This window comes from Musa acuminata, chromosome BXJ2-4 (genome assembly GCF_036884655.1).
Source record: "Musa acuminata AAA Group cultivar baxijiao chromosome BXJ2-4, Cavendish_Baxijiao_AAA, whole genome shotgun sequence".
NCBI classification, from domain to species: domain Eukaryota; kingdom Viridiplantae; phylum Streptophyta; class Magnoliopsida; order Zingiberales; family Musaceae; genus Musa; species Musa acuminata.
In genome coordinates, this window is record NC_088341.1 from 1889360 (window position 1) to 1910332 (window position 20973).

At 36.0% G+C, this 20973-nt stretch overlaps 2 protein-coding genes and 1 long non-coding RNA gene across 6 annotated transcripts; 1 reads left to right on the forward strand and 2 right to left on the reverse strand.

Annotated features, from left to right (window-relative positions):
* The first annotated feature begins 1782 nt into the window (after positions 1–1782).
* On the forward strand, positions 1783–4993 carry LOC135609415 (VAN3-binding protein-like). 3 transcript variants are annotated; one of them, XM_065102668.1, is made up of 7 exons: positions 1783–1953; positions 2059–2133; positions 2248–2316; positions 3452–3806; positions 4017–4175; positions 4436–4546; positions 4624–4993. In XM_065102668.1, exons 1-7 carry the CDS (start codon positions 1783–1785, stop codon positions 4830–4832), a joined length of 1149 nt encoding a protein of 382 aa, XP_064958740.1. In that variant the 3' UTR covers positions 4833–4993. The 3 variants fall into 3 exon arrangements, with proteins under 3 accessions (XP_064958740.1, XP_064958738.1, XP_064958739.1); XM_065102666.1 differs by having other exon boundaries at positions 2053–2133; positions 4624–4985; XM_065102667.1 differs by having other exon boundaries at positions 2053–2133; positions 4439–4546; positions 4624–4982.
* LOC135609416 (uncharacterized) lies at positions 1943–6096 on the reverse strand. The gene is made up of 3 exons (XR_010485774.1): positions 5883–6096; positions 2355–2464; positions 1943–2259 (listed from the first exon to the last, which is right to left on the reverse strand). It is a non-coding gene; the product is annotated as an uncharacterized LOC135609416 (long non-coding RNA).
* A 744-nt stretch (positions 6097–6840) lies between these two features.
* On the reverse strand, positions 6841–12276 carry LOC135609417 (probable E3 ubiquitin-protein ligase XBOS32). 2 transcript variants are annotated; one of them, XM_065102670.1, is made up of 11 exons: positions 11451–12276; positions 11290–11349; positions 10995–11066; positions 10712–10887; positions 10477–10637; positions 9240–9298; positions 9113–9159; positions 8514–8654; positions 8301–8392; positions 7299–7605; positions 6841–7202 (listed from the first exon to the last, which is right to left on the reverse strand). In XM_065102670.1, the coding sequence occupies exons 1-11, from the start codon at positions 11643–11645 to the stop codon at positions 7100–7102; spliced, it is 1413 nt and encodes a 470-aa protein (XP_064958742.1). In that variant the 5' UTR covers positions 11646–12276; the 3' UTR covers positions 6841–7099. The 2 variants fall into 2 exon arrangements, with proteins under 2 accessions (XP_064958742.1, XP_064958741.1); XM_065102669.1 differs by having other exon boundaries at positions 6841–7605.
* Between the last annotated feature and the right edge of the window lie 8697 nt (positions 12277–20973).

The following is a 20973-nucleotide window of genomic DNA, read 5'->3' on the forward strand; positions in this document are numbered from 1 at the left end:
AGCAAAGCATCTCAAATAGATCGCTTCCTCTTCATGGATAATGTCAACAGAAGAAATAATAAAGGAAACTGCATTCTTAGTCCATTTGATCTCAATTCTTTAGCTCACATCTCCTTGGCATCTTTCCACCGTGAACATATCATTCGAATCACATCAAATAGTAATCCATGGACGACATGCTCGTGAGTGGCATATATATAATATATGTGTGTGTGTGTGTGATTCGATTATAACTTTGAATAAACGATACTTTGAATCATATAATTATAAAGAAATATATGATAAACCAATCGGTTTGAAGAGTTAGAAGAAATAGTTTGAACCTCTTAATATTCTAATAATCCAGTGAGCAACATAGATTTCAAGTTACTCACAGAAAAAGAAATTTTCTTTCACCTGTTGTCATACTTTAGTGCATCACTATGAGGTAAGGCTGGCATGGGCTCATGCAACTTATTATCTGCTACATTTTAGCAACATGGCATGCTGCACAATCATGAAGGGCTAAAAGCCTAAGAAAGAGTTCGCATTAAGTTGGGTTGGGAAGGACAAGATTCAATTATGGTCCCAATTCATATGATGGGAGCCAAACATAGTGTTCTCAAGTACTTGGTTGGGCAAAGCATCCTAGGCTTGATAGGGCTTATTATGAGCTCAATAGTTGAAGATATAGCACAAGGACATGATTAACTTTCCATATCATCAAATGTTCATCATAGTATCATACTAATCAGAAGAACCATGGAGTTACAGCAAGAAGCTATTAAACAAGATCCCATGACCTAATCTTAATATGCATGCTTGATCAGTATTATGATCCAAGCATTTTCAAGTTGAATGTGATTAGCTACAAAAAAAGGCATTGTTGTAGGAAAGTAAAACATGGTAGCAAAGGTTAACCACCAAGGTAAAGCAATTTTCTAGTAGCTACTCCAATAAGCACTGTTGTCCTTCCATCACCTAATAAAGCAATAGGCACAGATAACCACAGCAGCACATACACATTTTCTAGGATGCCAAATGACACTGCATTTGGTTGGACAATGATGACTTCCATAAGTTCAAGTAGTACTCTTCAAAACACTAAGAGACAGGTTATATATACTTCACTTTACCCAACATACTCGTACAAAAAATGTGCCAACCGATGCAAAGGTAACACTCATTCTTGCAACTCAAGATGTATCAGCCACAGTTGGAAATGAGCTTTGCTTGAAAATGAGATGATCAAGAAACTCATGACCAAGGACCATCTTTATAATAAACAAATCATTGGCATCTTCTCTGGAGATGTTCGGGTGTCAGGCTCGAGAGCTCCGCAACACCATGTATCACACCTTTTCCTTTTGCTTTCACATATTTTAGGTGGCTAAGGTAATGAAGGTAGTGGCTCCCAACAAAGTGTTTAGACATGAATAAGGACTGGTGGCTGCATAGTCTGACCATTTTAATAAAGATAGTTCATATCCAGAAGGGTCCCATTTGATTCCATCCTTCTCTTAAGTACACAAGCATGGATGGTGGTAATGATCCATCCCATCTCTAATCCCATTTTGTTTATGTGCTCCCTTTATCTAGGCAAGGGTCATAGCTAATAGCTTTCCTGATGCACTAATTATGCTGGTCATGTGGAAAACCTTGTTCTTTCAAAGATGCATGAACACCTCATTAACTATAGGAAACATCGGGTTCCCTGTAGACCCACTTCATTCTGTTGTATATTGTATATAGAACTCATAAACCAATACAGATCCTCCTGGAGTTGTCGGCTTCCTGAATTGGATGGACTTAGAGATGAAAGCCACAGGGCCTGAAGCATCCCTTGATCTGCTTTCTCATGCCTGGTGCAACTCTGCTATCCAAGTTTTTAAGCCAACTGTAGATGAATGCTCAAGCATGTTCAAGGATAAACAGATTGTGGCACTGGAGAATGACAAGAGAGCTCCTTCGTCGGTGAGTTGATCTCTGTGCCCTACTTTTCTTCCCTGTTGAAGAAGACAAGCAGTGTTGGTTGTTTTGACATAGCAATGAATATAAGCACCGATCACTCAGCTGCAGAAGGGTGAAAGAAGCTTCAAAGTGGATGAAGGTGATTTCAAGTCAACTCCACAGATAAAACTTGATGATCTTAAGGTAAGAAAGACATACTGGTTAATCTTTGGGAGTAGAATCTATTGCACCGATCAGATTTATTTTGATCTTGGAAGTAAAACCAATTCCACTGATCAGAGTTTCCTTCTTCCTTAGTCATGGATATGGCTGCAGAAAGCAATACATCCAGAACTGGATTATGACATGTGCACAAGGCAGAAATGGGTATGGAGTTTAAATTATAGTTCGGAGTTGAAATTTACCTGCTTAATTGCTTGTGCCAATGACATCCCATCTTCTACATAGAACAAATATATCCTCCTTGCCAACCTTGCATTCCCTATCTTTTGGACTAGTAGTATATTGTTTCTGCCTGCATTTAATTACATCAGAGATATTTACTAAGGAGAAAAAGAGGGGTGAACAAAATAAGCCTTTTTATTTTTAGTGGCTCTAAACATTAATACTTACCTGAACAAATAATTCAAATGGGTTTGTTACCTTGGAATTCAATGAAATATGCTTAACATGATTAGGATAAAAAAGTGAACATATCGTAATTTATTGTGTTCTTTCCATTTCATTCTGATTTCTCCATGTTATAAGCATTGCAAATCTATATCTTGCTCACCACTTGTTTACGAAACTAAGTAGGTTTTCTAACCTAATTACAGCTATACTTTTATCGAATCAATTCTGTAGTTGTCCTCTTCAAGTTTGTGGACATTCTTTGTTCTCATAAATCAATACTACCATTGCTCCTTCCTTTTATCTACAGTCATGAAGATTCAGTGTAGTGTCAAGCAAACCAGTTTGGATTCACATGTTTCACATTTATATTTTCATCAGACATATCCCTCACCTTTGCCCAAGCTACACAATTCCTATAAATTTCTTGAGACTTGTCATGCTATATTCCATCTTTATCTTTCATCATTTAACTTTTGGACTAAACCTGAGCAACATACCTAATCTGGATCACTTTATTGCTAACCTCCAATCTTGAACATGTCTACCATCATTTGAAGCACAGACCATTGAGTACATTCGAGAGTTACTCTTCGACGACACTGCCAGGTTATCTGCTTCACTTAATACTCATATTTTTACCTTTCAAATTTAAAAGAATATTACCAACAAACAATAACTGCAATAAGTAAGGAATTTATTTTGATGTATATATTTTAGAAAACTAAATGTCAGAGAACATTCTTATAAAAAAGTCCAATCAAATGTGTAGTTCTCAAAAAATATGAAAACACTTGAAGAATGGATGCCTGATGTACAGTTCTCCACATGCAAAACAAATTCAATATCTGGAATTACTACATAACAGTGATAGAAAAGAACTTCTTTGCAGTTTAGAAAAATCGCATCTTGGAATGGGGTCTCAATTAAGAAATGGTTAAAGGAAATGAAGCAGAAGCGCAAGGAAGAGAAGCGCTTGCATAAAGCCGAAGTGCATGCAGCCATTTCAGTTGCAGGAGTTGCAGCAGCTCTTGCAGCCATTGCAGCAGAAGACACAGAAGCCAACAAACAGAAGTCACTGAAGGAGAGTGCAGTTGCCTCTGCAGCTGCTTTAGTTGCAGCACAATGTGCCCAAGTTGCAGAAGCTGTGGGCGCAAAGCGTGAACAGCTCTCCTCGGCTATTAATGAAGCTGTAACTGTGACCGATGCAAGTAACATCATCACTCTAACTGCTGCTGCAGCAACATGTAATCTCATTCTCAATTCCCCTATCCCTATAATCCACACAGAGACTCACTCATTGAAGTATCATAACTATTTTCTCCAGCTTCTTATAGATGATCTGAGGTCCAACAATCTCCTAGCAAATTTCTGTTTCCAAATGTTAGCTTATGAACCTTAAGGTGATGCCATATCATGTTGCAAAAGTAATAACAGTCTTCTCTTTTTTGTGTCAGCATTGAGAGGTGTAGCCACACTAAGGGGAAGACAAAGTCACACAAAAAAGATAAAGGGTAGCTCACCAACACTTCTTTGTGATGAACTTGACTTCAACTTTGAGAGGTGCAGAGCATTACTTGCAAAGGGTGATGAGATCCTTGTTGCAACATCAGATGGTAAATAACATTTCACAGTACTAGTTATATTTTATATGTGCTTCATTTAATTTTCTATTGGACTTCTCTAAGAAACTTATCTAGATTCTCACCAATAGCTCTTTCACATACAATTTTAGATCATATCCTAGGTGTCCAGTAGATCTACTTTAATGATGTTATGTTTAATGCTGTCAAATACTGAAGATCCTAGTACCAATATCAGAGGCAAGCTATTTCTTTTTAATGACACCCATCTTGTTATTTCTCCTGTTTTGAAGCAGGTAAATGCAGGTTAAGATCAGTCTCAGCTATCTTGAACAAGGATGACAAAGTTATCTTAAAAGTCAAAAAGATAAATATGCTAATGGCCCTCACCACTGCAACAGAATGTAAGTTGAATATTTCGGTATCAGATATTCCTTCCTCATTGTACCAAATAAATTTCATCTAGTCCTATATTAAACAGGTGTTATAAATGAGTTGCACACAAACCCTCTTGGAGAACCTACCCAGGATGCAAATGGAGCCTATTGCATTGAGATGACGACAAGTCAAGGGAAGATTGATCTCAAGATCAATGACTATGTGTGCTACAAGAAATGGATTACAACCATTAATCATATGCTGATGCTATCAATAACATTCAGCAGAAAAGGACATGTGCCCCTTCCATAATCTGAAATTTCTGACTACATTTCCATGTTCATAGCCACTGATCGGACAATAATCAACAATACGTCGAAATTCATGTGTGTGTGTGTATCTTTCTAATAAGATCTGAGTATATAAAAGGATCATGAATTCTCTTCTTTTTGACTTCCCCTTGATCTTGCACTATATAACCATACCATGTTGCTCATCTCAGAATGGCAGATAAAACATATTTCTGTTGAAATAAAAGTGCCGAGCAGCTTACTGGAAAATGGAACTACAGTTGACTGCAATCTTCCAAGTTTTCAAGTGAGTATGCATAAAGAGCCCTGATCATGTATCAGGTCAAAGCACTTGGAGCAAGCTAGAGCGACAAGATACTTGCTATCTGAGAGCTTCTTCCTGCAAGAACCATGGGGTGTTTAGTTATTAGGTAGCGAGGTGAGATTTACTAGAGCTGGCACTTCTCTGAGGACATGGGTGCTTTCCTCTATCTCCATCTAATTTCTTCACTCTTCATCTAGAGACTAATGAGCTTATATTCAATCAGGGCTCTACTTACTAGTCATTCAGAGTCAAATATAACTACCTCAATATAAACTACAACTGTGAAAGGGAAAAAAGTTGTCTTTCAAACATCCAAGATTGGTTTCTTAGCATAAAAGCAATTTAGGGCTCTCTCCATAACCTCATACCTTGTCTTCCCTTCATGCTCCATAAGTACAACTACTGCCATGTCCCAAACAAACCTGCCTCGATCATTATAACAGGAGAAAATTACCTAAAGCAACACAACCATTTCCCCACCCAATTTCTCCAGCAGCAGCCTCAGATCAAGAAGTGTCAATAGAAAGATGCTATGCTCAGTTGATCAGCAACTCAACTTTCTCAAACAACTATAAAATGCCAAGAATATTTGAATCCCAATACTTATGATGGAAGGTTTTCGAATCAAGCTACCATCTTTGCAATGTTTCCTCTTCTACGCCTGATATTTTAGCAAGTCGAGAAATCCTAAGTGCATAACTTCCGGGAAATAAGAAGAACAAAGGAATCGACGCCTTCGTGGCTCACCTCGGTGTGCTGGTGCTCGACTTGCCGTAAACTCCACTTCCGGCTTCTCGCTCAAGGGGGAAGAATACGGCGCTTCACCTCCAGATGGAACGTATATGTTCTCCAGAATCCATCGCTCCTCTGCCAAAGGATCGAGTGGTGGAGGACGTCGGCTGATGGGAGGAGAACGGCGGGCGGCGGCGCTACCTGCCGCGTTCTCTCCGTCCGCTCTTGTTTTCACATATCTATCCTTCCACAGTTCAAATATTTTATATGCACCCTCGCAAATTTTAAGACAAATGTCTCAGAGTTAAGAAAATAGCATATCAGACCCTATTAATTTTAATATAACAATTGTACCCTCCACATGTCATTCCGGGATAGCATCGTATTCATATACCTTTATATTAGTTAAGACTTTAACATTATATCTCATAAGATCCGAAGCCCGAATCCATTCTTCACTATTTATCTTTTATAATAATAATAATAATAATAATAATAATAATAATAATAATAATTTTGGCATAGAAATATTGAATAAAAATATTTTTTATAATATTTTTTATTAAAAAAATAATATATTTTTAATATTTGATTAATACTAAAATAGTATATTTTGTATATATTCTCAATTTTGAATGAAAAGATAAACATATCCAATTTCAGTGCAGATTAGAGAATTAATATCAATTTGTCTCGACATAATAGGAGAATACAAATTCGGCCGTTAAACATGTGCGACCTAAAATACAAAATTGTCTCAAGCGATTCAAAATTTATAACACGATTCAAAAATTTTTCATTTCTAATATGAGATTAAACTATGAATGTTGCACAATTTATAACAACTAGCTTTCATGCAGCTGAGAATGCCATTCAACTCAAATGTAAAATCATCAAAAAGACTGATGCATGTTGATTCAGAGAAATCATGCATGCAATTTACTTACTAAGATGCACATTTGGTACGAGAATATAGCAGGAAAATTTTGGATGATTGCATTTGAATTTGGTAGGTGGATGGATAGAAACAACTTGGGACTCCAAACAACCAGACTTGTTTCGATTACAATAGGAGCTGGAAAATGAAACAAGACAAACCATCCTTACAATCAAGGATATACAGCATGACAAAAGCACATGATTCTTCATTTTACAGAACCATGACACATACAGATGAACCCACAAGTTCATCAGCACTGGGTGCAGAGAGCATCAGAAATGTGTCGAGAAATTTAGCTGCCGTTAGAAGTGTCGACGATGGGGCTGAAGGCAAAAAGACATGATCTGGTGCTGCTCTCCCGCTGAGAAGCCGATCGTCTCAAACTGGACCCGGACCTGCAGCATCTTATTAGGCATGGGCTTGTCTCAGGAACTCCCATGCAGAGCATGGAGTGGAGCTTCATGGAGGGAAACCTTTGACAGCTCAATGACCTGAAAGAAGAGGAACCCAGAGGTGGCACCCGTGTGCAATGGAAGTCAGGCTTGCAGAGCTGAGTAGCCATGGAAGCAGTAGAATCCGATCCATCCACAGCTGGACACGTAGCACACAGAGATAAGGATAAGCTTGTTCGCGGCAGCTCCCTGATCGGGCTCATCCCAGGAATCTTGAAAAATGAGACAATAGCGTGCCGGCAAAGGGGGCATGGTATTGATCCTGGTGGACCTGGCACGACAGTGGACGTGCTATTGGTGGAACACAGGTAAAGGGCACATCTGGTGCAGAACTCATGATTACATCCTGCGATACGGTAGTAGTCCTATAATCAGTATGCATAGATAGAAAACCAGTTAAACAGGCACAAATTCTACTCGATATTTTTTAGTGTTTCTAACTTGAGTCTGACCTCTTAGCGATGCTTTAGCAATAATATATCGGTTTCCAACCTTACCATTTTGCAGCCATTAATAGTTGAGAGGGCCAGGTTTTGTTGGTGAACTGATGCAATCTTGCTAGTAGTAGCCAAGTATGACTTTCAAGTTTATTGTCAACTGGCTCACTGTTTAGAGTATTATCAAGCAGCAGCTACAAATGCATGTATATACGAACTAAAGTTACAAACGGATTGATTCTAAAAAAAGTCACCTATAAGGAGAAAAATATGATGAAGAAAGTAGTTCTATTTAATATTCTTTTCGGTTTTCAGATAAACGGTTGAGAGGATGCCCAGAATGCAGTTGATCTGCAATTAACATGCGAAACAAATTTACTGGGTACAGACTGCATAAATTCATGCAAAGATAAATAATAATCATAAACAAAAAGAAACACTTCAGGCTTGAAACAAAGAGGGCATAAGTAAAGGGATTCAGTAAAAGCCCCAAATTTTGTGAAAATCCTGTATACAAACTTCTTTTTTGGCTATTTGAAATTGCCTGCTAGCCGCTGACTGTAAGTATTAATCCATGTAATCGGAAGTTTTAGGAGAGTTGTACCTTCAGCAGCTACCGTGCATCTCCTTTCCAAGCAAACAACACATGGATCGATGCATGCAGGTGACTGATTTGTGCCCCTCCAACCAACTTCTCTGTGGCAGAAAAACAGGCAATTATGAAGGAATGGAACATGAGAAAGATAAAAGGTGAGCCACTAAAATAATGTTGAGTACAGTTAAACATTAGCAAATAACAAAAATACAATAGACTTACCTAGCAATCCTTATGATGCTCATGAGGGGAAGAGATAAGTATGGGGAAGGAAGAATCTTTATACGACCATCAGGTCGTTTACTTAGAATGCCCTCAATCCAATTTCGATGCCATGAACGGGCTACCATTAAAGGAGTCCAGCTGTGAACAAAAAATGAATATATGAAATTATGCATGTATTTCTTTCTGACAAAAGGATGATATGAGGCAACATTAAATATATGTAAAATGAGACAGAAAATTGGGGGCAGAGGACACAGAATATTTAGACAAAGCCAGCAAGCATCGCCTCATATCATCCACAAAAAATGGCTACATTAACATTCAAAGTTCCCTGTTTGGTTACACTAGAAGGATCCACAAATTTGCCTTTCAGCCAGGATTTAACTGAAGCACATATATTCAAACTGGTGTCAATTGTCAACACGAGATCTTGAAATGAAAACTTTCCATTTTAACTTGTGCTAGTAATTTATCAGCTAACTAAAAATAGTAATCGAGTTGATAGAGCATCTAACTAGTCCTACAGATGTAGCACTGTTTGAGGCTAAATAATATAAATATCCTTCCTATACAGGTTTAACTTGTCAGGAACATACCCATTTGCATTTTCAGCAGTCAAGCTAGCTCCTCTGGCAATAAGAACCTGAATGCCCATATGCCATGAGTAAGCAAAGTAGTTAGCATACCAGAGGAAGAAACCAAATAGACACGAAATTATCTTACTTGACAACACACAGCATTTCCACCACAAGCAGCATAATGAAGTGGTGTGCTTCCAGCACCTGCCAAATGATATTTAATAAAAATGTTGGACCAAAATGTATGTTGCTTTTATCCAACCGGTTCCTGAATCATCTATTATATCTAGATTTAAAGTAAGAATCAAGATTTGCCTTTGCCAAACGAAAGATGTTCCTAATATTAGATCAGGTTGAAGAATATGGTGATCCAAGTAGGTAAGCGGAGGAATAGGCCGACAAAGAATTGCATAGCAGGAAAATTCTGAAGTATGTTTCCTATTCGTATTTGGAAGCAATGAATTTAAAATTTAGGAAATAAATTCTAACACAATGCTGATAGTGCTGGAATTGATGTTAAATTTGTCATAACATTGCACTGGTAAGAAAACTGCACAGTAGCACCCTGCACTCTGCTCAAAATAAGAGACTTCCACTCAATGATACTAAGTTAACACTGTCTCCTAGGTAGATAAGGACAATGTCAAGCCTATCTAGTCCTGACACTTAAAATGGGTTCAGGCCATAACAATTAGGTCCCTCAAATAAGACCCAAAAAGATGTGGGGGCGGATCAATTCCCTTTTTTATTTAGTTATGGACACAAGGCCTAAACTTATGTACAAGATCCAATAGAAGGTCACTATAGACTATTATTGGATATAAGATCTATTTAATTCTGTCAAAGCCCACAAAGCTTCGAAGGCTGCAAACATACATAGAACATCAGTAACAGTGGAATTAAGACTGGACATCTCTTGATCCCCACAAAGTAAAGCCCAAAAGTCCCAATGAAACTATTTGTTGCTTGGACAAATAGACTAACTTCAGTATAGCAATGATCATTGAGAATATCAAAGTTCCTAAAAAGCTCAAGCATTAACTAGCCATGGACATAAGCTTATATTCAACATGAATGTTCACTAAATACAAAACATATGCGATACAGTAGAATTATACCTAAGATAACAAGTTTAAGGAAACAATGGCCACACAAATACAGATAATTCCAAGATATATATATATATATATATATATATATATATATATATATATATATATATATATAGTTGGTGAAAAGCAATGACAACCTAATATACAAAGGTATAACTATAAAATATAATTGATAATGTTTGAAGTTCTCGACAGTAATCCAAGGACAAAGGTTGTAACTCTAACAGGAAAGCAGATAGCAAAACTAGTGAGGAAACAGGAGAAGCAAACCTATCAGGTCAATTGTTGACCCATCTTCCACTGTGACCTCAAAAACAGAAGCACCCAAATCCAATAGTAAGTGCACTGACTCTGCATGCCCATTTAGTGCTGACATATGAAGGGCCGTGATTCCTCCATCTGCCTTTTGGTTAACGAACTTAGACAAGGCACTGCCACATACCAGAGGGAAGTCACAATTCTCCTCAGGACAAAGTAGAGAATATCCATAAGGATAAAGATGTACCTCTTGTCAAAGTCAGGAGTAGAAGACTCTCGGGTTGATTTTCCCCTCATCATATTCCAAAAGTTTGGTGCACTAGGAATATAGTCGGCAAGGAGAAGACGGATGCAACGTGTGTGGCCATTTAGAGATGCAAAGTGGAGAGCTGTTCCACCATTGAGATAATCTGTTCTGTGAATCTATGATACAATTTACAAATATTACAGGAAAATTATTATGAGATTACAGTGGAACATAAATTGACAAGAACAATGAAAGAGAAGAATGGAAGAAATAAGCAACTGACATTAGCTTTGAAGAGAATTAGAGTCTGAACAACCTCCCAATGACCATATTGACAAGCTTGCATCAGTGCAGTCTGCAACAAAATAAAATTGCTGATACTAAGCTTCATCCGAAGCAAATATGAATATTAACCTCAAAAACCAACTAATGCAAACACAGGAAACCTTGAACATCCACTTCCTGAGCCGAAAAAATGGAGTACTAGATCGTGAAAAGAGAGAGGCAGCATGATATGATTTCTAACCAAGCGATGGTAGAACAAGAATAATCAAGAGGAATAAGGATCTTGGTTCTACCTGTCCTCGTATATTCCTTAGATTAATGTCAACTCCAGATTCGATCAAAAGAGAGACAATCTGAAAGTCGTCAAAGTACCAAATGAGAACCAACAAAAGCCAAAAATTCCAATAGATTCTGAACAAGATATCAAATTGAACAGGAGCAGGTAACCAGTTACCTCATGGTGGCCCTGAGCTGCAGAGTAATGAAGGGGCGAATTCCGGACGCCAAAGGTTGAATACCGGGCAAGCCGGGGATTGTATTCCAAGAGGGCTTTGGCCTCCTGCAGATCCCCATCTCTCGCCGCCGAGACCAGACGCTCCCCTGATGCGGAGCACCCGAAGGAATTCCCCATGATTCCAAGAAATCCCATAATCTCCGAGAACCGACGACAGATCCGACAGAACCAAAGGGTAAAAATCACTCCTTTTTCCCTTCCCCGCTACAACAAGAACGATCTAATAGAGCTATCCCGAGAGTAAATTATACCCAAGAAGAAGAATAACTCGATCCATCACTTTCAGAACAACCAACTCAAATTTGTCAAGAAGGGAGATTACCACCCACAACAATCTCCACCAAAATTGAAGACCCAGTCAAAAAAATCCAAGGAAGCGGGGAAGGAACAAAAAGTATCCTTTACATTGCTAGAAAGATCCCTTCTTTTTGCCAAGAAACAACGGATCAAACACAAATCTCCCACCATTTGCAGAGATCACCGAGAGAACGTCTCCAAGTCGCCATTTTTTGCCGTCCGGGCCTGCTTCCAGACCGGATTCAGCCCAAAGACGACGCCTTTTCTATGTTTCGGACAATGGAATAGCAAACGGCGCTTGCAATAACAGGAAGGAATAGTTGTTATCGATTTTTATGGGTGTAAGGACAGAGAAAATGATAGAGTAACATTGGTAATATATAGAGGCAGCTAAAAACCAAGCAGAATAGAAGGAAAATAAAATGGAAGAAAATCATAGATAGATAGATAGATAGATACAGAGTTTTACATGGGGGGGTTGAAACAAATATTCGTACAAAGAAAAGCATGTCTCCATGATTGGCATATGGACAGCGCCCACACAGTAAAATGTCTGGAAATGGGGTCAGAACTTTGGTTGTTTTCTTCCTGTAAAAACTATAGGAAGTTTGACATAATCCTGTAAAATCTTGGATATAATTGGCTCCTTCAACATCATTTAATTGTTTTACCTTGGAGATGAATTTTATGCAGTTTCAAGATGATAATACTATGGTATGTTTGTCATCACATATACAAGCTCAGAAAGGAACCTGGGAATCTTCATGCATGGTTTCAAATACAGAATTCCTTCGTGTTGGAAAGACACATGTGAGTTCTCTTAAAATACTCTGATTAGGGATGTTTTTTTGAGCTTTTTGATCCAAATTTGATTCCATTTGTCTCTTTGCTCGTATGCAACCCACCTCCTCTCAAAGATTAAACTTGGACATGCATCTTCTCTTATGGAGAGCCAAACTCTTGTCTGCCTTTTGTAAGTCATTTCTACATTCTTTCCGGAGTCCATGACTGCTCCTAAAACATCATTCAAGCTGTTGTTTAGCTTTTCCAGCTTTTATCCTGAAACATCAAGTTTAGAATATTCTTTCGTGACAGCTTTAGCCTATGCCAATAGAAATCTCCTCATTTTTATCATTATTTTCGGAAACAACAACTCATATAATCCATTTTTATCATTATTTTCAGAAACAACAGCTCATATAAACCATCGAAGTAGGAAATAACCAACCTTTCGTATGTCAGAAGTGAAGAACATGGAAGAGCATGAGCAGTGTCAGTCTTAGTAGTCTGCAGTGGTGGAACGCTATACCACTGCAAAGAGCAATTATGAGCGAAGGATGCATGCGCAGACTGTCGGCTTCTTTCACTCTGCGGCATATCCCAGTAGAAAAAGAATTTCTCTGCGTCGAAGCATGAGAAACAAAAGGAAGATTAATCACGGATGCATGTAGAAACAATAGCCTTGTACCAAGAACATGAAGAATTCATTGATGCTGTGCTGGATGTATATTGGCCTGTAGGTCAAACATTTCTTTTGTATTAGCCCTGCTGAGGTCAAAGATACCTGAGAGGTCAACGGATATCTTGTCATATGAGCCGAAACAAGGCCGATGACCCACAGCAGCTGAGTGGTCAAAGGAAACGAGTTCCAACCACTGAGAGGGAGGAAGCTTCTTGACATTTGTGCTGTTGATGTTGACCAAAGTGGCAAAAGTTGGAATGTTGAGGATTGTTTAGAGAGACTTTGAAATTGCAGTTTGAATAGTATTTTGTATCATTCCTAAGGCATTCAAAATCATAGAAAAATCAATGAGAAGCATCATTTCAGGGAAACTTCTTCCTGTGGAAAGCTTGTAGAATACACTAAATGAAACTTCTGACAAGCGTTCCTATATAGCCACGACCACAGAAGCAGCAGATACACCCAATTGCTCATCTTCTCGTATCTTCAAGCCGAAATCATCATGGCTGATGCATCCAACTTCATGACCAGCTTCCAAATCCTTGCAAAGGCCCTCAAGCTTCTGAAACTCAACTTGAAGCCACTGCTCCCCATCATGCTCCTCTCCACCATCCTTTCATCCGCCCGCCTCTTTGATGCTCGTACCCATCTTAGTCCTCTCATCTTGGATCCATTCGTCATGCCATTTCCAATGGCCACGAGTTTCGAGGACTACATAAACTTCGAGTTTGGTGCGACACATGACATCAAAGAACTACTCGCCATCACCATCTTCGTACTCGTCGAGCACACGCTGTGCCTGCCCACGATCACCGTAACAATCTATGCTGTCTCCGCGGCCTACTCCACCGCCGCGGCGACACATCTGACGCTGTCCGGGGTTATGCGGTCGCTGAAGGCATGTTTCATCACAAGACTATGGGTAACCATGCTGGAGTTGGCTTTCAATCTTCTATTAGCATTTGTGAACATCAAGTCGGTGGGGATTTGGATCTTCGGAATTGTACTAGCAGTAGCGTCTGTTTTACAGAACTACTTGCGCGTGGTGTGGGTTCTAGCACTGGTGGTTTCAGTGGTGGAGGATTATTCTGGTGTTGCAGCTCTTAGGAGGGCTCTGCAGCTTGTTCGTGGAAACTTTGCGGAGACATGGCGACTCTCAGTTTTCGCGTTTCAGACGGGTATACTTTTCTTTACACCTCACAACTTAGCCTCCTCTCTCCTCTGCCGGAGACCGATCGTCGGAGTCGCTATGTCTGTGTTTTCGGCGGTGGGTGTTGCGTTCTCGGTCATGCTTGCGTTGGCAGCGGAAGTGGTGTTCTATGGCGAGTGCAAGAAGAATAGACGTGGAGTGGAAGAGACTGCCGTGAAAGGAGGTCCAGGCAACGATGTGGATGAGGAGCCCAGCAACACTCATGAGCATCAACTTTGATCCGGTAGAGATTTTTTTGGTTTGTTTTGCGTGAAATTATACATGTATTATTTTGCGAGCAGGATTATGTCATATTAATTAATTAGCAAATCAGGTGAAATTTATAACATATACATGTATATGTATAGGGTAATTAAATCGATAACTTTTAGCCATGAGATAAAAGTTATGTAGTAATTTCATAACAACAAATAAATTTATTTATCTCAAGATACTGCATATATATTCGGAGATAGATTTTCTAGTGTCTATGCATCCACCAAAACTTGAATCTAAACATCGGATTGCATCAAAGTTGATTGGAATGTCTATAAAGTCAACATATAATCATTCCTTCGTTTGAATCATTTTTCTAATTATTTTAATATCTGTGAAGTATCTTTTTACTGTAAATGTTATATCAGATCATGTGCAGATTTGGGCATGCATTTATGATACATTTTTCATTTACTCATTCTAAAAATTATTTTATAGATATTATTTTTGATTAAATTTATCTTCTTCCATAACAAACACTATAATTTTTTTCAAAATCCTTTTGAGAATGACCTTTTGAGATAATATTAGTACCCTTTTACGTTTGGATCTCTATGCCAATAACATAGAAGGCTTCGTCTAAATCATTTATCTCATATATATATATATATATATATATATATATATATATATATATATATATATATATATATATATATATATATATATATATATATATATATATATATATATATATATATATATATATATATATATATATATATATATATATGTTCATAATTTTCGTACACCTAAATCATTGCTTAGGTGTACCAAAATTATTAGCATATATATAGGAGTAAGAAAATTATTTTGCTCACCTTAGCGGACACACGTTGATCCACAATATTTTTAATAAAATGAGATAATAACATTGTGATATTTAGTGTACCATTTTTAGGAAATCTATTTTAGTCTATATACCGACTTTTCTAACTTACAAACTAAATTATTTTTATCATAAAAATTTTCATGTTGATCCATACATATTTTTTCTTTAAGATTTTCATCTAAGAATATTATTTTCATATCATTTGATGTAACTCTAAGTCAAGATGAAATACAAGTCATGATTATCTTGAATGAGTCCTTCTTAGAAATAGGAGAGTTATTTTGATAATGAATGCATTTTTTTGAAGTAGAATATTTGGTTATAAGTCAGATTATATATCTTTTAATATTATCGAAGACATTATTTTAGTTTTATAGACTCATTTATAACTAATAATTATAGCCCATTTTGGTAATTCGATAAGATCACAAACTTATTTTTTAGCCATGGACTCTAATTACTCTTTCATTGCATCATATCAAAATTCATAGGCATCTCAACTCATAGCTTGCAAAAGTAACCAAGAATCATCACTAATACCAACATTAAAATTAGATATCTACAAGCATACAATGAAACCATTAGGAATGACTGACATTCTTTAACTTTGAAGATCTTCTCAATATCATAATATTCACTTTATTTTGTAAATCAAGAGCATTAGGCTCTGAAAAAACTTGTTCTTCATGAAGTAGTTTCGCAACTTGATAAGGTTGGCCAATAAGAATTAAACCAATATTATCATTTGATTCTTTATATTATCTTTATTTTCTTAAAATTTATTTGAGAAAAATCACTCTAAGTTCAAGATCCTCAAGAAATTTAACATTCCTCGCTTTATTAACCCCAGGTGTACGAGAAGAATAATAAAATTTGAATCTTTTAAAGTTAATAGTATAATCAATGAAAAGACTATCGACTATTTTAAAGTCTAATTTCTTTATATGAGAGTTATAAATTCTCATTTCAATCGGACATCTCCCGACATAAATGACTTAAACTTAGTTTTTACCATTTTCACAACTCAAAATGAGGCATGAAGTAAAAGGTTTGTATGCATGAATGTGTATAATCTTTAAAAATTTTAGAACGCAAAAATTAGTAAATTCTAAAGTTTATAAAACTTCATCATTTACTAATCTCTTTATTCTTTCTATGAACAAATGACATAATCTCATGTATCATAAACTAGAGGAATGCTCATTGATAATACCATAGTTAAGTCCAAAATTTTGATCATGCATAGTAAAATAGTTAGCCCAAATTTTGAATCTAAATCAAACTTAAATAAACCAATTCCAATAACATTTTTATTTTGTGAAAAGCTAAACATAGCCTTCAAAATGCAAAAAAAAAAAAAAAAAGGACTTGTAAGTCTTGGAACAAAAACCAAATTTCTAGAGAATGATGGAACATAAATAGTATTTTTAAGATCCAAAATAAATCTAGTTTTTGAAATGAGTTTAAAGGTTTGTATGTCTTTCATGTTAGAGTGGATCCTATTACTAGAATAAACATTTTGTTCATTTTGTCATGACTTCACTAGATCTAGAAAGTCCCGTGTTCACAAAATGGATTGATGAACTAAAATCAATCCATTGGAGTATCAATGATGCATAACACATTGAGATATGTAAATATTTTTTTTTAAGCTAACTTTTATACTTTTTACTATCATTCTTGATGCATTCATTCTTCACTTAAAAGAAAGAATCTTATTATCTTGATATTGTATTAGTATTTTTTTTTTCCTTAATCGACACCTTTTTCTCTTCCACTTATAGCTCTTCTTTTAAATTGTTAGATGAGCATTATTTCTTTAATCATCGCCATACTTCTCGTATATTAGTCTTTCATACTCTTACATACATATGATCAAAATTCATTAACCGATCATTTTTCTTTATGTCTTATAGGAAATTTTAAGGTCAAATTATGTGATAAAAAAATTTAATATAAAATAAACTAAAAATTATTTAGATATCTCAACCTCAAAATCTCTTATTTGTATTATGTGCTCACACACACTTTTAGAATTGTCAAGCTTGAAAGTCTTTTTATTAGGATATTAGTAAATACTTTATCTAGAATCATAAATTATTTTTCAATGACTTTTATAAATTTTTTGACCTTATTGTATTTCGAATGCTCTTGCTAACATAAAATCTAATGAACATCATACTTGAGCAAATGGATCGCTCTCACTTCTCATATGTTATTTTCTCAAGTGGCATATTTGATTTTGTGAGAATTAGTGAGTAAGAACATCAGTGCAAGACCAAGAAAAATAATCAACTTTATGCTATGAAATAGATAATTCATATCAATATAAATTCTAACCATTCTGTGGGTATACTTCATTTATTTCAAACTTTAATTTTTTAATTAATAAAATCGATAATAAAAGCACCAAAATAATTTTTTATACCAAAGTCTAGAAAAATTAATATTCAAATTATCATCTTATTCTAATTAACTCATAAAAGATAAATTATCTCCTTATCCTTTTTCAAGTCAATTACAATCTTACTTATCAATTATCCTTTTATAGTCATCTTAAAAATTACTTTATTATATCTATAAGAAATAACTGAGATCACACGACAAGTCATATAATTCTTTTAAAGGAATTTCAACTTATGTAGGAAGGTGTAACTTTAATTGATTCGAAAGGAGTTCAATTAAAAGCTATATAATAAAGATTAACTCAATGTGCCAAAAAAATCATTAATATTTGTAAAATAATTTAAGACATAAAAATCATTTTAATTTATATGCTCAAAATTCATTTGTTAGTTCCAATATATTTCATGATATATACATACCATAAATTTGGTTTTATCTTGACAAAACCTATAAATCCATTATATGATTACTAATATGAACATAAGTTGTGAAATAAGAGAATTAGAATATCGGTTGAAATAAAATTTATGAGACAATCAAATAAATCGATTCTATCAAGCAAACACTTCAATATTTACGCTTTATGTTACATGGTTCTCCTTCCACTAATATTAATAAAACAATCTATGAACTAAATATTGAATGAAATATAAAGTAATATTCAGCCATAGTTGTCCAATAACAAGTCTTGATGGATAGCCATAGGCCTATATATAGGCTAGACAAAGAACAACAATTCATAAAACATCTAATGTCATACTTAATTTTATCCTTAATTTTATAATGAAAGTAATTTAAAAGTAACCTCAACCTTTGTGACTAACAAAAAATATTTTATTTGATCATCAATGTTATGTCGCTTATATCACCATTATCATGACAATAATATAATTAAAATCATAATTTGATATATGGAGCATATTTATTGTAATATTTCAATCATCTTTGAAATTTCAATAATATATCGATATATAACAATAATAAGTCTTAAAATTTAACTAGTTGAAATCGTTTATATGAATCTTTTCCATCAAATATATGAGTATAACCAAGTAAAATTAAGTTATGGAATCAATGGGTTGAAACTTATTTGGTGCAAATTAAATTTATTGCTTACTGATTTTTTTTATTAAAAAGAAAACTATCATTGATTACTCCTCAAGAAACAGCCAAGTAAAATTGGGAGGAGGGCCTTCTTCTCTAAAAGGGGATGGTTTACAAGCTTATGTACAATAGTAATCTCATTTAAAATCTTGAAGTATGTACATACATGTGTTTGATAAGCTCAATTGTAATCTCATTTCAAACTTTGAAGTATGTATGTGTATGTATAAAGGATGATCAAAGAAAAGGATTCTAACATTATTATAAATTTGTGTGAAGTTGATGAAAAAGAGATCATAAAGGATTCTAGGGATGAAAAGATCATAAGATAGAGTTTCTATTATTTTGAATGGTTTAGAAAAGACAAAAAAGTATGGAATTTTGAGATTCAAGAAGTCTTTAAATAGCATGTCTAAGCCATTAAATCAAAGAGAAGCATCATTTCAGTGAGACTTCTTTCATGTGAAAAGTGTTCAGAATACATGAAACTAAACTTTTCCTACCATTCAATTCATCTGATCCGTATGTTCCTATAAGGCACAACAATCACTTGCTTCGCTTCTCTTATCTTCCAAGATGGTCGATGCATCCAACCCCATGACGGATTCCCAAATCCTTGTGAAGAACCTAAATCGAAGCTAACAATACCATTAATGCTCCTCATCGTTGTTAATGAACTTCTCTGGTCGTGACCGAGGTGTCAGCACGACTTGGTCCAATGATCGATGTTCAGGATCATCCCTACGACGAGGCTTTCATCGGGTTGGGTTGAGCTCGGGGTTGGCTTCGCACGTAACTCTTCGATTGACACACTATCTGTTTTGTCATTCAGGCTCCTATACATAGGCCTATGTTGGGAGGGAAGAGATTTCCCGACTTGACCCCTCTAAAAGTTAAGACAGTCTCAAGTGGAGTTTTTATAGAATGATCGTCCCCTCTTGTTTGATACTGGTCATGGGCTTGTATGCTTGCGGTCGAGAGTCGATCGTATATAATTTGATGATGGCGATCGACTCCTCGGGCAATCGACTTATACGTTTGGGCGATCGCCGATTGACCTGCACAGAACGACGCCACGCGGTGCCGTTCCGAGCTTTCCGGAGCCACCCTCAATCGTACGGTGTTGTCTCGTGTGACTTCGAATGATTTGAGAAGGGGCGAATCCCGAGTCGAAGGTGACATATCTAACACACGCTCCGTCTTAATCCCGAAGCTCCACGTTCGTGTTGATATATTTGAGAAGGAACGATTGCATTCATGAGGGTGATACCAGAATATGCCCTATCAACAATCATCCATTTGTTCTTTCTCATCTTTCCTTACGATCACATTACTCCCATGGCACGCCAATCGAATATCCCCAACTACAGTGTTAGGTGTTAAAGAAAATTTTTTTTAATACTAGTACCAGAAAATAAAGAGAAAAGGAGAAATAATAAGAAAACTAGTGAATAACTTGGATAGCGGATGACCTTCCACCACTCACATGATATGGGAAAAAAAAACTTTAATTTATTTTTTTCTTCTTCTTAAATAATTCTTTATAAATATTTTACACATTGTTGTATGACAACTTATGATATAATCAAATATTTCATAAACAAATCAAACTTAATTCAAATAATTCAAATATTATTATTGGCAGGACTGGGATGTCCGTCTTTGGGTATTAACACCCGATGATCTCAGTGGTGAGTCAAAGCTTGTTTGAAGCGAGTCAAATGCATTGCTTAACAATTGAAATCAAACAACTATACTACTGTTATCAACAAAAACACTCTATCTACGGATTTTGATTGGTCATGGTTTGGCTACCGCGTGGCATCGGGGCCGTTGATTCAGTGGACGCCTCATATCGAACGGATCTGATCAAAAGTTGGAGTCCCTAAAGTTTGCG